At 39.6% G+C, this 14,431-nt stretch overlaps 3 protein-coding genes across 3 annotated transcripts; 1 reads left to right on the forward strand and 2 right to left on the reverse strand.

The window, feature by feature from the left end:
- Positions 1–7,557, reverse strand: LOC109012138 (alanine--tRNA ligase, chloroplastic/mitochondrial). The gene is made up of 13 exons (XM_018993644.2): positions 7,373–7,557; positions 6,278–6,385; positions 5,969–6,177; positions 5,613–5,791; positions 5,019–5,097; positions 4,491–4,625; positions 4,207–4,356; positions 3,927–4,037; positions 2,889–3,806; positions 2,349–2,621; positions 1,724–1,933; positions 1,139–1,296; positions 1–696 (listed from the first exon to the last, which is right to left on the reverse strand). Exons 1-13 carry the CDS (start codon positions 7,509–7,511, stop codon positions 360–362), a joined length of 3,006 nt encoding a protein of 1,001 aa, XP_018849189.1. The 5' UTR covers positions 7,512–7,557; the 3' UTR covers positions 1–359.
- A 626-nt stretch (positions 7,558–8,183) lies between these two features.
- Positions 8,184–8,468, forward strand: LOC109012148 (auxin-responsive protein SAUR62-like). Its single transcript, XM_018993654.2, has one exon. It carries the CDS (start codon positions 8,184–8,186, stop codon positions 8,466–8,468), a length of 285 nt encoding a protein of 94 aa, XP_018849199.2.
- Positions 8,469–9,196: 728 nt separating this feature from the next.
- Positions 9,197–11,712, reverse strand: LOC109012137 (sorcin-like). Its single transcript, XM_018993643.2, has 10 exons — positions 11,574–11,712; positions 11,425–11,483; positions 11,308–11,348; positions 11,149–11,180; positions 10,961–10,989; positions 10,815–10,851; positions 10,595–10,651; positions 10,274–10,350; positions 9,847–9,920; positions 9,197–9,403 (listed from the first exon to the last, which is right to left on the reverse strand). The coding sequence occupies exons 1-10, from the start codon at positions 11,655–11,657 to the stop codon at positions 9,384–9,386; spliced, it is 510 nt and encodes a 169-aa protein (XP_018849188.1). The 5' UTR covers positions 11,658–11,712; the 3' UTR covers positions 9,197–9,383.
- Positions 11,713–14,431: the final 2,719 nt, after the last annotated feature.

Raw genomic sequence — 14,431 nt, forward strand, 5'->3', positions numbered from 1 at the left:
TATGCATAAAAATCCCAAGGGATTGGCCCAAGTGATGAAGGTCTTGATCTTGGAGTATCACTCCCTTTAAGGTCCAAGGTTCAACACTTCACGACAATCTCATGACCCAGATTTTAGGTCCTACTACAAAATGGAGTTTTGCGATAAAGCTATAATGGAGTGAAAGACTAGATCCTATACTTTCTTTCCCCTACTCCAAGGGTATTGTCACAATCTACAGCCATTCCTGTGTGAGGAAAAGACGCAAATGCGCACAACTTTAGCAGTTGTAAACAAAGAATTGCACAGCGGCCTTGAGGTGCAAAAGTTGTGCTTGTGTAAACTTTCCACAGGGAAATTCAATCAAATAAGCGTAGATGTCAGCTTGCCTTCTCAGTCAGGATTGAGACAAGCTCTGATTGGGCTTTGTCTAGGGCACTTGACAAATTCTCAGGTTTCCTCCCGCCTGCCTGAGCAAAATTGGGCCTGCCACCCCCTCCCCCACCACACAACTTAGCTATAGGTCCTATGAACTTCCCTGCCTGTACTCCTAAATCCACAACTCCAGGAGTGAATGCGGCAACCAAACTAACCTTCCCTTCACCTGGACATGAACCCAATACCACAGCTGCTGGGTCTTGTAGTACATCCACCAGATATTCAGCCGCACTTTTCAGTGAATCAGCGTCAATATCATCCATGCACTCAACTAATATCCTGAAACGGAAGTTTTTCAGAGACCAAAAAAAAAAATGCTAAACATCATAACGCTTTCTACATGGAAGTGTTATGTGATACTTTTGAGATTATATCTCGTCTTGAAAATACTGAAAGAGCAGAAGACAAGGAAAAATTTGGTGCATCTGGCTACTTCACAAGTTCACACAGGTTTCAAGGACTACAAATGAGGATGATGCAATCAATACGATATCAAGAATAATTTGGTGTATCTTGGGCAATAATGTGCATATCTTAATGAATAATTTTCTCACCGTTCCTATTTTGCATATCTAAGTTTTTCTCTTCGTGATTTTTTTTTTCTATTTTTAAGGTTTTATTTTTTTTATTTTTTGGGTGCTGGTGGGACAGAGGGCAGATTTGAGGGATCCATATGTATATGAACAACTGTAACCATGTATGTATGGAGGCAGATACGTACATGATTTTTTTTGAACTGCCCACTGGGAATGCCTTGCTCGCAACAGTTGCTGCTTTGTATTCTGCTGCCTTCGCTCGCAAAGCAGAAACTTCATTTCTTACCACCCGTAACTCCTCTAAGAGATTTTCTACCCTGATTGTTACTTCTTCAGCCTTCACCTATAAAAGGAAACTCTAAAACATATTAGAGATTCTTGTTCTAGTCATGAATGGATGTCTAAGGCACCATACAGCATTCAAAAACTGAGGACCAAAAAGAAGAGAGAGCCAATCCTATAGAATGAATAGTACAATAAACAAATTAAAATTATAGAAGTGCTGGAGCTGGAGGGAGGTTGATGATGATAGTTCTATTTTTTAATTTCCCACAGTCAGAAATTCTCACTGACTTGGGGATTCTATAAAAAGTTTAAACTCACGGTTAGACACAAACGATAAAACTGGTGTTACTAGCAGAGGGATGAACGTTAAATAAATGGTTCTCTAAAAACACACATGATTCTTTTCAAGGATACAGCAAAACAAAGAAAGGACTCACATAAGTTTTGCAATTAATAACAATTGTAAAAGGAAAAAAAAAACATACTTTGAGAGTGGAACAGAGGTTTTTCATATGGTAATCTCTCGCATTGACATATTCAATGAAAGGTTCACCAGCCACAGCTTCTATTCGTCTGATTCCAGATGCTATACCCTGCTCTGAGATTATTTTGAAGCCACGTATCTCAGATGTATTGCTGACATGGGTCCCGCCACATAGTTCCATCGATACACCTGGGACCTCTACAACACGTACCTATAACAATCAAACTATTAGAAAACAGAAATGAATGAACAGGTTTTGTATCAGACACTATGGATATCCAAGGTGTCCTGTTGAATGTTGAAATAAGTACATGTCCTGTCCTGACAATATGACCTCTGAGATTGTTTGGAGTAGAACATTTGTACCAAACAGATACTACAAAGGCAATCACTTGAGAGTAAGAAACACAATAATTAAAGAGGAGAGACAATAAAATATGGTCCTCCTGGCCAAGAAGTTAGTTATGCTTTAGAATCCTACTTTTGATCACTCTCTCATCATGCTCACCATAAACCATATAATGGTAAGACTGATCAACTTTGAAGAAGCTCAGCAGAATGAGTATAAAGGTAAGCCATTATTAATGTCCGCAAAAATTTGTTATTAAAACTTAGAAGCTTCAAACCTGTTCTCCATATTTTTCCCCAAACATTGCAATAGCCCCGGCTCTTTTTGCATCAACAAGAGGCATAACTTTAGTTTGAAGAAGTGTTGCGTTGCCAATCCATCTGTTGATAATTCCTTCGATTTCCACAATCTCATTCTCATGAAGTGGTCGGTGGAAGTTGAAATCAAACCTGAGACGATCAAAAGCAACCAATGAACCTGCTTGTGATGTTTCCTGGCCTACAACTTTCTTTAGTGCAGCTTGTAGCAAATGCGTAGCAGTATGATGAACCTGCAAAATACCAAACTAAATTTAGGCAGCAAGCTAAAAAGTGCTGAAAATAGAAAGATATACATTCCACAAGGTATGACGTATCTCTTGGTGAACAGGAAGTACCACTTAATATTTGACTTTTCTACCTTCCAAATCATTTTGAGCTTGGACATAAGCTCGAGTTAATAACAACTATATTTGTTTTAACCTCTTCTCATCTGAAGATTGTGTTCTAGACTTCACAATTTGGGAAAAATAAAGTTGAACCAGCAGTTAAGCATGTACCTTTGCCCGCTGCCTCAGTTTTGCATCTACCGTTGCTTCCACTTCTCTACCAACCTCTAGAACTCCCTCTCTGATAGTACCCTTATGAACAAATATGTTACCAAAAGATTTTTGGACATCTTTTATCTCGACAACAGCTTTCTCGCGGCTTTCACCATCACTAAAATATAGAAAGCCATGATCAGCAATTTGACCACCTGATTCTGCATAAAATGGTGTTCTGTTCAGCAGAACTTCTACTTCACTTCCTTCTGAAACCTGTATCACTGGGTTCCCATTCACCAGAAGGCTCTCCACTAATGCTCTAGCATAAAGGGTGTCATATCCAAGAAATTCAGTGTCAGGTACATCTTCCGTAATATCTGCACCATTTCCAACTGCAAGTTTAACAGCACTGTGTGCAGCCTGAGATTGACGTCTTTGGTTCTCCATTTCAACATCAAAACCATTCACATCTACACTTGCACCACGTTCTTCAGCCACTTCTTTTGTTATCTCTACAGGAAACCCATATGTGTCATACAAAAGAAAAGCATCTTTGCCGGACAAACAAGGTGCAGTTCCATTTTCTTTTGCATGTAAGAATGCATCAGCTAGCATTTCTTCCAGCAGTTTTTCTCCTCTCTCCAATGTTTGTACAAAGCGAAGTTCTTCCCTTTTCAACTCCTCGAGAATTCGTGATGCTCTGTCCTTTACATCCATATCAATATGAGTGCTTAATTCTATTACTTTTTCTGCAACTATTGGCAAAAATGCTCCTTCTACATTACCCCTACCGTCCCCCTTTATACCAAGCAACCTGCCAGTACGGACAGCCCTTCTGATAAGCCGCCGAACTACATAACCTCTCCCAATGTTTGAGGGGAACACTCCGTCTGATATGAGATATACAATTGCACGCACATGATCTCCTATAATCTGATAATGAAAATAATAACTAAATTAATAGAGGAGTCATGCACATTTATTATGAAAGAGAAAATATATGTTGAAACAGAAACTTAAAAAGTATTTTCAGCTTCATAAAAGATGGTGTACTTTAAGGTTCATCTTGGTATGATCATCAGCAAGAACATATGACACATTGGCCAACTCTGAGGCCTTCTCTATAATGGGATAAATCAAGTCAGTCTCATAGTTGTTTGGAACCTGCATGCGAAATATGATTTACGTGATTAGAAGTTTTGAAGCATAGAATATCATGCTTGGTTTGCTATCCATGTTCCAATAATTCAATTTCCTCTCCCAATGGTAAAAAAGGAAAGAAAGAAAGAATGTTCATTTCATTATTTCTGTATTGTGGCAAACCAACATACACCTTCTGGAGGATACGAGCCATACGCTCTAGACCAAGCCCAGTGTCTATATTCTTCTGTTTTAAGGGTTCAAGAGTACCATCCTCTGTTTTGTTGTATTGCATGAAAACCAGATTGTAGAACTCTATGAACCTAGTATCATCTCCAAGATCCTGTATATCATTCATAAAATAATGTAAAACAAACAAAAAGCACCAGCATAAACTAATCATCAGTTTGCACCTTCAAACAAAGATGAAGAGCCTAGGAAATGAAGAATGGTCACTTGAACTCATACAATACATACAGTGTCTAAAATTCCCCTCTCAGGATGGAAATCATAATAAATCTCTGAGCAGGGACCACAGGGACCGGTAACTCCACTAGTCCAAAAGTTGTCATCTTCACCCATCCTCTTTATACGCTCCACAGGAACCCCCACCTGAAGCAAAAGCCTTGTTTATAGAGTGTACATAACCATAAATAGCACTTGGTTATATTTTTTCTTTTCCAGGTTATAATGTGATTTATGGGAAACAGACACATACAGCCAATAAGTTCACACAAGTAATAATGATGACGATGATCATAAACTCCAGGATGCAAGTCCAGGACTAAAATTTATACCGATACGTTGATATTTATGTGAAAAGTCATAAACTCCAGCATACAAGTCCATGACTAAAAAATATAAGACAAATAACAATAATAAAAAATTAAAAATTAAAAACCAGATGCAATCCCACAAACGTGGAAGAGTATATGTAGTTCCAAATGCAAAATAGTCATACATAAAGTTTAACATATAACTAATTATGAACTCTGTTTGACTGACCTCATCATGCCAGATTTTAAAAGCTTCGTCATCATCTTCATAAATACTGATCCATAGTCTCTCAGCTGGCAATCCAAATCTGTAGGAAAAATAAGTATGTGGTCAGTTAATAAGTTTCTTACCTAGCAAAATAAAATATGCTGAAACAATATACTAACTGTTCATTTTTGTTTTTTTGTTTTGATAGATTTAAAAAAACATATATCAAGAGCACACTCAATCAAATACAAATATCAACATATTGAATCTTAGAAAGAAATTGCTTATATCCTTGAAAAAGAAACACAACATTTCTGTCCTTAGAGGGCATTCGCCTTATGAGGAATCGATTTTTGGTTGAGACTCAGATGTCTGTGTCATAGAACATCAATATTGCCCTCGCTTCATTCGTAACATATGAAATTTTTGCTCGCATACACACATAAACTTGCTTGCACAAGCAGCCTGGATAATATACTAACTAGCAATGAAGCCTTCAGTGCAATAACAAGAAATCATTCATCAGGAAAAGAGCACAATATATATAACTATTTTTTCTACGAACATATACATATAAGTTAATGACCCATTAGCAGCAAAATAATTCATGCATACTCCATGGTCGACAGCTCCCATGCCCATCTAATTGCTTCCTTCTTGAAGTAATCTCCAAAACTGAAGTTTCCAAGCATCTCAAAAAATGTGTGATGTCGAGCTGTTCGACCTACATTCTCCACATCGTTGGTACGTATGCATCTTTGCGCAGTTGTCGCACAAGGTACCTGTCTGGGAACCTGAACAGGATACGTTAACACCATCAGAAAAATATAATAAACATATCTTCAAGAGTCTTTCATGCTAATTAGACCATTTGATTCTGAGAGTTACCTTATAAAAAAGACATTTTTTTTTAAGTTCAAAGACAATATTCTAGGAACCTGACATTAGTTTAACAAGAAGTTTCGTTATACCTTGCCAAGGAATATAGGCTTGAATTGAAGCATTCCTGCAATTGTCAGTAGAACTGTCGGATCATCTGGTACCAAAGAAGCACTTGGAAGAACCTTGTGACCACGGGAAGCATAAAAATTAAGAAACTGACGGCGAATAGAATCCCCACTTACAGGGTCATCCTTTGATGTATCTTCCATCAGTTCCTCAGTCATGGTCTGCATCGATGCTGAAAATTCATGCAGTAAATTTCATATCCCTTGATGACAGAAGCTGAAGGAAAATTTATAAGCTTGTAATAAAAAACTTATACACCTAAATACAGCAACCTGATGTACTGGTTTTGCTAAAATGCGCATGTTGTGCTTCTTTTAGATCACAATGACCACGCGGGAAAATATTAGGAGAAACCATGGTAATGGTTCTCATAAAAAGACCTGCATAATCCCAAAGATCAATATTCAGAAAACTCGTGCATCAACCCTAAGAACCTAGTACAATGCTTTGAAAGCACATCAATCTATTATAAAGTGCCACAAAAGAATAATTATTCAAGGGAGATAATTATAGTGTAAAAGTAGATTGTTAATAATTAGGACCAGCTTAAAAGGCAAGCAATTAAAGTGCTTGTGTAATTCCCTCCAGGATAAAAGTGTCTCATTAAGGTCCCGTAATAAAGAATATTTCATTAAAATCAAAGAGATAAAGGAAACCCCATTTTGACCAAATATATTTTATTTCTTTCTAAGGATGGCTTTACCTATCTAATGTGATCCGAAAAAATTACAAAACTTCTTCCGAAATATTAGCAATTGATCATATGTCAAAAACCCGAGCACAACATAAAGAACCGTACTTCATATCTCAAAAGTCCTACAAACAAGTGTAATCATTTTAAAAACTTCATTTCTTTCTTTTATTAGACTTCTTGATGACAATAGCTTCCAAAAAGCAGTAACATAGTGTCCAAAAATATATTAAACTTTTATTCAATCTCTCTTTCAGATTCTTTTTGGGTTTTCATTCTTTCACCAATCTATGAGTCTGGGTTTTTATGAATTTATTAATCTTCTACTTCCCAGTATAGTGGGTAAAAGAAATTTTATCCCATTGAATTTCTAAAAACCAGGGACGGGGTTTGGCTGAATTCAAGAGAGGATATTGAGAATAATATATATGGTTAAGTACTTTAAACAGATATACTCCTCTACGAACCCCCAATTTCCACAGGACCTCCGGGGGGAAATTATACCAGTAATCACGGAGGAGGACAATAATCTTCTATGTGCTATCCCTGACGAGCAGGAAATTAGGGAAGCTCTCAAACCTTCAGCTTCGGTAATTACACTTAAAAAGCTATGCTGGAACGGTTTCTAACGAGAGAACCGGAAAAAAACAAAAGGTAGAGTTTTGAAAGAAAGTACCAGTGAAAAGCGCGAATTTGCGGTTCGGGCAGATTGGAAAGTGTGATCTGGGAGACAAGCTCGAAGAGGGGAATGGGAAGAGAGCCTTTTTGCCTCCATTGCCGCAGTGTAGAGAGTGTGGGAGCTTCAGGGTCTCCATGGTTGAGTCTACCCGTGGCTTGTCTTGATTTTCAAAAGGGTGGTTTATAGTTTATATACGTTGGTGTATATGGAGGGGATAAGCCGCTTTTGAGAGGTTCACATTTTTGGAGCTAATTCGAAGTTTTCAAGGGGATTATTTTGGGCTCGGGCTCCAACGAAAGGTCTATTGGGCTTCTGGATGACCCATTCCCAAGTCAGGAATATGGACTTCTCGACACTCAAGTCCTAAATTAAGGACCTTCTTAGGTGCAAGAAACGGGGGCAGTAAAAAGATGGAAAATTGAAACAGAGAGCCTCTGCATAAATAACAAGAAACATCAATGGCCGACCCTGAAGTGTTGTTGATGGCCAAACAGAGAACAGACATGCCATGCCCACTATCCCAATTATTGGTTTGGTTTGATAATCACATAGCCATCAGCCTAACACAAAAGATGACAGCAGTGTTTGGTGCTGTCTAACCTTGTGGATATATAGCTTTATACAGAACACAAGATCCAGCATCTGAAATATCGCACCTCTAGGGCTCTTTCCTACTTATTGCTTGTTAAGAAACCTCATTCTAAACCCCACACGGCTCATCGTAATGTCAAAGGAGTGGCAGAGTATGGCTGCTAATAAGCCTTAGAGGATTTCATCCATACAAAGTGATGTGGGTTTGCAATCTTTAATGGCCAGTAAAGGTCATTTTGTTGTATACACCGATGACAAAAAACGGTTTGTGGTTCCCTTAGAATATGTCAGCAAAATGATCTTCGGGGAGCTCTTGAGAATGTCTGAGGAGTTTGGACTGCCTAGCAATGAACCCATCGGCATCACATTGCCTTGTGATGGTACTTTCTCGGAGTATGTGATTTATTTAGTTCAAGTACACATGCCAGAAGATCTAGAGAAGGCTTTACTCTCACTTCTTTGGCAACATGCCAAAGCTCGGGATCGTGTTCAATTGCTTTAGGACAGAACCAACTACGTGCACTTGTTATGCCTTTTGAAGGAATTTTGATATCTTTATTCTTTTTAGATTTGTGCACGTGAAATAGAGTCAGTTTTGTAAATTTAGAAGCAGATTATAAAACCGAATGGATAATATTTAAAAATTAATTTCAGTCTGATAGCTTTGGTGTAAAAATAGCCAAAAAAAAAAAATGTGGAGCAGACAAACTGTTGTTTTGGTTAGAACGAGAAACCCATTCTGCACTGACCGTACAAAAATTAAGGACGAAATTCTAATTAACTCTTGTGAGAAACGTATGATGTTTTGGATGAATTTTTGCCATGTTTTAAGTAAAGGAAAAACTCAGTTTACTCTTGGTCATGGTGTTATTACAGAAAAGACTAATGTTAAAGTCGTGAGAGAACAAACGCCAAAAATCAGGACATACTTATGATATACCATTACCATATATGGAGCATAAAAGAAAATTGAAGATTAGAAACCAATGCCCACTTGACATTAAGGCTAAATCACAAATTATGGAGATTGCAAAGAGCACTCTTCTTATAGCAATCATCGACCCAAATGGTTGCAAAGAAATCTGTTTTCTCTTTTTGTGCTTCGGGTATTCAGGGTCGACGAACTCAAAACAATCTGAATTGTCATTGAAGATTGGCTTTTCAAGACACATCAGTTTGAGAAAGACCAAGCTCCAGGTTGGCCTTGTATATGTTCATGACACACATACAGAAAAGAATTTCACCATCTAAAATATTACGGTAACATTATTCAAATAAGCATTTTTCAGTATGAGCCACATATAAAACAATCTACTCAATTCCAGGAAAAATGAAATATATTCATGAACATCCGACAAAATGTACAAAGACATTGTACAGCATCTGGTCAACTTTGCCTGGTACTCTGAAGTTGAATTCATATTCTACAATTCGCAGCTGAACAAGAAAAGAATGCATTAACTTGTTAAAATATGGTACTTGACAACAGTTGTTTGACAAAACTGGCACCCATAAAATCGGTGGTTTGAACTCTTTGACGGTTAGGGAGAGTGCCCTCTGTGGACTACATTAATTACAAAGATCAAAAGTATTTCAAAATCAAGCGGATCTCGGATGGGGTCCACGGGAATGTGGAGCCCCAAATTAACCAGCCTCCCTCACTGCAAGATCACTGTTTTTACAACGAAAATGGCAGACATATTTAGGTAAAAAGTTTAAAAGGATAGCATTTTGGGCACTGAAATTATATTTGGTTGATTGCCTCAAAGATCTGAAGTGGTCCAGAAGACTAAAAATGCCATGAAAGGTCGCAATACACTAAAAGTTAACTTTAAACCATAAGCTTTTTAGTTTTTCTTAGGGAGAATCAGAGTACTCACTGCAGTAGACAAATTGGTTGAGATCAAGAGTCACCCTGCCTTGCTTTGCTGTATCAAATGAATTGAATAAATTCCTGCAGGAAACAAAATTAGAACATAACCACAATGAGAATAATAATATTTAAAGATTAGAATTCCTGGTTCGATTTAGAAGTATTATTCACTCTAGACTCAATGGGTCTCACTTCGTGTGAATCGCCTCTAATGGAAAATGAGTTTACTGTGCTACTGTGGACCATTTGGTAGAACTAAGCTACAAGACTAAAATGAGCCCAATCAAACTTAAGACCAAAATCACCCCATGGTGACCATGTACACCCACTGCACCATTAATGGCACCATTACCTTACATTATTGCTCATATTACCCAAAGTATGAAAGGTGTAACATCAAACATGCAGTTTTCTGGAATATAATGGATACTTACCGAGCAGACTGTAAAAATATACAAAGAGATATGAAGTCATCCAGCCGAAATCTCCCATTCTTCTTTTGATCAAAGCTCTGAGCAATCAAGAAAAAAACTTATAAGCATTCTCAACATGATCAAACCAGTTGAACACTTGGATCAAACGTAAAATTTATGTCATTAAACAGATCAAAATTTTCAAACATGTACTTGAACAACCGTGGGGAATAGAGAACACAAAAAACAAGACTCTTAATCAAACCCTGAAGACTCAGAGTTCTACACATAATTTTTCATAACAAAAGTTTCTAGTCTTGTTTATCAAGGTATAAGCCATACCTCGCAAACTGTGTAAAAAGCAGGAGTGTCCAATGAGAAACCAATCTTCACCAACGCCTGCAACCAATACCTCAGCAGTTGAGGAAAAAACATATTTGGGCAAAAAAGAGGAGGGGAATCACAAGGTTTCTCATTAATAGTATAAAAAATAGATACAAGGGGACCGCGTACATTCATAAAAAATAAAAAACGGGGGTATACATCTACAACAAAAAAATACCTCGTACACTTCATCCGGAACAATGTATCCGCGAGCTCTGCAAAAAATGATCCGATATGGCAAAAGACAATACTAAGGTTATGTTACTTCACATTACAATCACATGTAACCGAATAAGCTTCTGAAACAGAAAGCAAGAAAATCACCTCTCTAGGTCAGAGAAAGCTTGTTGAACCTGCAAAGCAAAGGAATCAGCAGTATAAAGCGAGTGGCCATTGAAAATGGTAATCAATTACGTGCCGTTGAGACTTATAGCTAGTGTTGGCCATTAATACTAAAGTTTTCATGACAAATTTAAAAAAAGGTGGAGTGATTTCATGGAAAGGTCGAACACCTTGAGAAGGAACTTGTTGAGCGCAGCGAATTCTGAGAAAAAAGACAGGTTTAAACCAAAATTAGAAAGACAATCAAGTTTAAGCAAGCACCAAAGTAAATATAAGTGAGGAAATCACCGAAAATATGAAATCGATAAAGAAACTAAAAATCCGCTCACCATCGAAGCTCATGGTGCCGTTCCTATCAAAATCGTACATCCTGCAACAAGCGTCATACAAGTTCAATTTATTATATTCGGGATATGAGAATGACAAAGAGATGATGAAATAAAGACCTGATCATCTGCTGAACGACAGAGAGAGGGAATTCGAGGTTCCCAACAGCGAGAGCTCTCTGGTCATGGGGAAAAGTGATCGTTTCAATTAAAATTGAGATCAATTAGTAGTACAGATTGCTACGACGACGAAGAAGAAGAAGAAGAACCTTGAGCAGAGGAGCAGTGATGCTTCCAGTATTCTCCGAGTCCACTCTCTCGAACCACTCCCTCAGGATCGCCGTGTTCTCCATCTCTCTCTCTCTCTCTCTCTCTCTCTGCTCGATAATTGAAAAAAAGTAAAAGAACAGTACAGAACAGCGTCGTTTTTTGACTATTTAATCTTGCATTATACCAACGACGTCGTTTCATCCGCCCAATGCCCAGTGGCCATTTGCCCGTTTAAATGTACAGATGCCTATTGCAGTTGTGTCTGAAAAAATTATTTTGTTTTCCCATGAATCTGTGTTTAAACTGGACGATTTTCACTTCTTGTTCTTGCATTTTACTATTTTAGATTGGATCTATCTGCATCAGTTTATTTTTTTTATGGAAAAACTCACTGATAAAATGAAAGAGGTTTTTGCATGGTAAAATTCCAAGTAAAATGTCACCAAACCTCTAGCTTGTGCTTCTTTACGAAATTATTTCAGTTATCAATTTCTATGCCAATGGATCCGTTGACAGCAACCTGGGTTCAACCAGAGGAATTTTACTTCTCCGTCCATCCATTATGAAATGGCACGTAGAAATGACTTTCATGGATATTCAGACTCAACGGGAAACAGATCATAATACCACCATGAGGTAATTGGATCTTGACGAACATTGAAGCAAACTTGTGAAGGATAAAACACCAAGGTCTAATGAAGTCTAGACCCAGCAGACCAAGCCACACTAGAGGACAAAATAGAGAGGAGGGGAGTGAGAGACAATAGAGGACCATTGGTCAAGAGAGTAAGAAAAAGGGTGTCAGGAAAGAGTGGGGAAAAGAAGAGATACTCAGACACGCCAATGGTCGGGCCTCACCTCCGCTGACAGACATGCAAAGGGATCGGTCACATCATAGCAGGCAGGCATGCGCAATAGATAATGAGATAAAAGTAAGGGATCAGATGACCAAATGGGACCTTCTTCTTCTTCTTCAGCAACCTCCCGAGGAAGACATCGTCTCTAATAGGAAGACCTATAGCTTTCTTTGTACAATAAGAAATGAGAAGTCATGAGAGACTGTAAACAAGTATATTACAGTGGATTTTTTCTCTTCAAACACTCATGGACGTATGCAACATGTTGAACCACGTAAATCTGTATGTCTCTTACTCTAACTTTTTCTACACTTATTTTTCATTCATCGACATGCACGTACGCATCGACACCATACAGCTGCAGCGAAACACTGTCGGGGGCTCCAAATAACACTGATCAAGGCCCAAGTCGACCCAGTGGGCCGGGAATGAATATTTCTCTCCTTCCAGCCTATTGTGCAATTTTTTCAGCATCAACAATAACGCCTTCTGTGGGATTCGTTTCACTTTCTAAGTCGGAGGTAGGAGAAGGACGATTTTCCCATGTGCTAAGTACTCGCCGAGCGAATAGAGGGAATTCTTCTAGATAAGTGTTCTTGAACTCTCGAGTTTTATTTTTATGAAAAATATTACCATTAGTATGTAGGCCTGGGAATCCAAACTTCTAGGACACTTGAGTTGTACATGCACACCGGCTCATGCATTCCAAATACACAGTGTACAGGCACAAATAGGAAGGCAAACATTGTGTACTTAAGTACACAGCATCCATACACTTACAAGTACAGTGCAAGACACTTGCATAGTGCTCATGCAAAGATAGGTACGTGGCTTGTCGCGAGCTCAGAAACCTACCAGCAGCCACCACTTGGGTTGTCGGGTGGTTTTGCCTCCGACCGGGCCACCCCCGTCACTGGAAACCGAGCACAATGCCCTTAAACGAGTACAAGCCAACATGCACCCTAGAGTCCCTGTTGGCGGCCACGACTTGGGCCACCAACATTCTCTGTCGTGGCTGCAGTGGTCACAAAGTCCATGCACATCATGCACGACGGACAACGGTTGGATGTTGCCCAACGCAACCAAGAGGCTCACAACGAACAACCGTGAGCCCGTCTGATCCTCAGGCGGCCACCACTTGGGTTGTCGGAGGTTTCTGTTCCCAACCAGACAGCTCTCGTGAATGGGCAGCATGCCAGCATGGTGTTGTGCCATGCTTGCATAGGCACGAGAGCTGAGGTGCGTAGAGAGCAACGAGCCTGCCAGCGGGCCATGTGGTGGCTGCCTGGCAGTTTTTGTCTCGCACCAGCTCATCCTCGCCACCGAGGATTGAGCACGGTGCACCAGGCAAGACCTCAACCGCACGGGACTCGGACACACTTGACACAAGGCTTGGACTCTAGCTCGAAGAATCATCTCACACAGACCGGCGGGCAGGCATGAGCTTAGAGCAGCCCCTCGCTCACTTGCATGGGACTCAGGCACCACTAACTGGGCTCGAACAGTGCCCACTTGCAGGGCTCAGGCACAGTCCTCTCCTACATGGGGCACGGACACAGTTCCCACTTGCACTGTTCGAAACTCAAGTGCATAGGCTCTCAACTGCATGGGATCTCATCTGCTCCTCTACTCGGAACTCAAGTGCACAGGTTCTCCTCTGCTCGGGGCTCTCCTCTGCTAGGGATTCTCCTCTACTCCAGGCTCTCCTCAACCGACCACCATGGCAGGCACTCAGCTCGCCACCCGACAGCGGGCTCTCCTCCACTCGGGATTGAACTGCACAGGATCTCATATGCTTAGGACTAAATTGCACGTGGTTGTACCATCTCGGGATCTCCATTGCATGGGACCCATTTGATCAGGCGCAGTACCCACGCTCCATTAAAGCCGAGTCACTGAACTCGCCACAACCAAACGATCGAACACAAGTCCCTCGACTTGTCAACCCTGGCACTACAAGTCGAGTCTCTGTATTCTCTACGATGTATTGGCTAGGGCAC

This window comes from Juglans regia, chromosome 13 (assembly GCF_001411555.2).
Source record: "Juglans regia cultivar Chandler chromosome 13, Walnut 2.0, whole genome shotgun sequence".
In the NCBI taxonomy this organism is placed as follows: domain Eukaryota; kingdom Viridiplantae; phylum Streptophyta; class Magnoliopsida; order Fagales; family Juglandaceae; genus Juglans; species Juglans regia.

Coding starts and splice junctions, on each gene's coding strand:
- LOC109012138 (XM_018993644.2), bottom strand. CDS start 7,511: ATGGAGACCCTGAAGCTCCCACACTCTCTACACTGCGGCAATGGAGGC. Junction 6,178..6,277: donor TAGCAAAACCAGTACATCAG/GTTGCTGTATTT, acceptor ATGAATTTTCAG/CATCGATGCAGACCATGACT. Junction 5,098..5,612: donor TGGGAGCTGTCGACCATGGA/GTATGCATGAAT, acceptor TTTTTCCTACAG/ATTTGGATTGCCAGCTGAGA.
- LOC109012148 (XM_018993654.2), top strand. CDS start 8,184: ATGGCCAGTAAAGGTCATTTTGTTGTATACACCGATGACAAAAAACGG.
- LOC109012137 (XM_018993643.2), bottom strand. CDS start 11,657: ATGGAGAACACGGCGATCCTGAGGGAGTGGTTCGAGAGAGTGGACTCG. Junction 11,484..11,573: donor TCACTGCTCCTCTGCTCAAG/GTTCTTCTTCTT, acceptor CCCCATGACCAG/AGAGCTCTCGCTGTTGGGAA. Junction 10,351..10,594: donor CTTTTTACACAGTTTGCGAG/GTATGGCTTATA, acceptor TTGATTGCTCAG/AGCTTTGATCAAAAGAAGAA.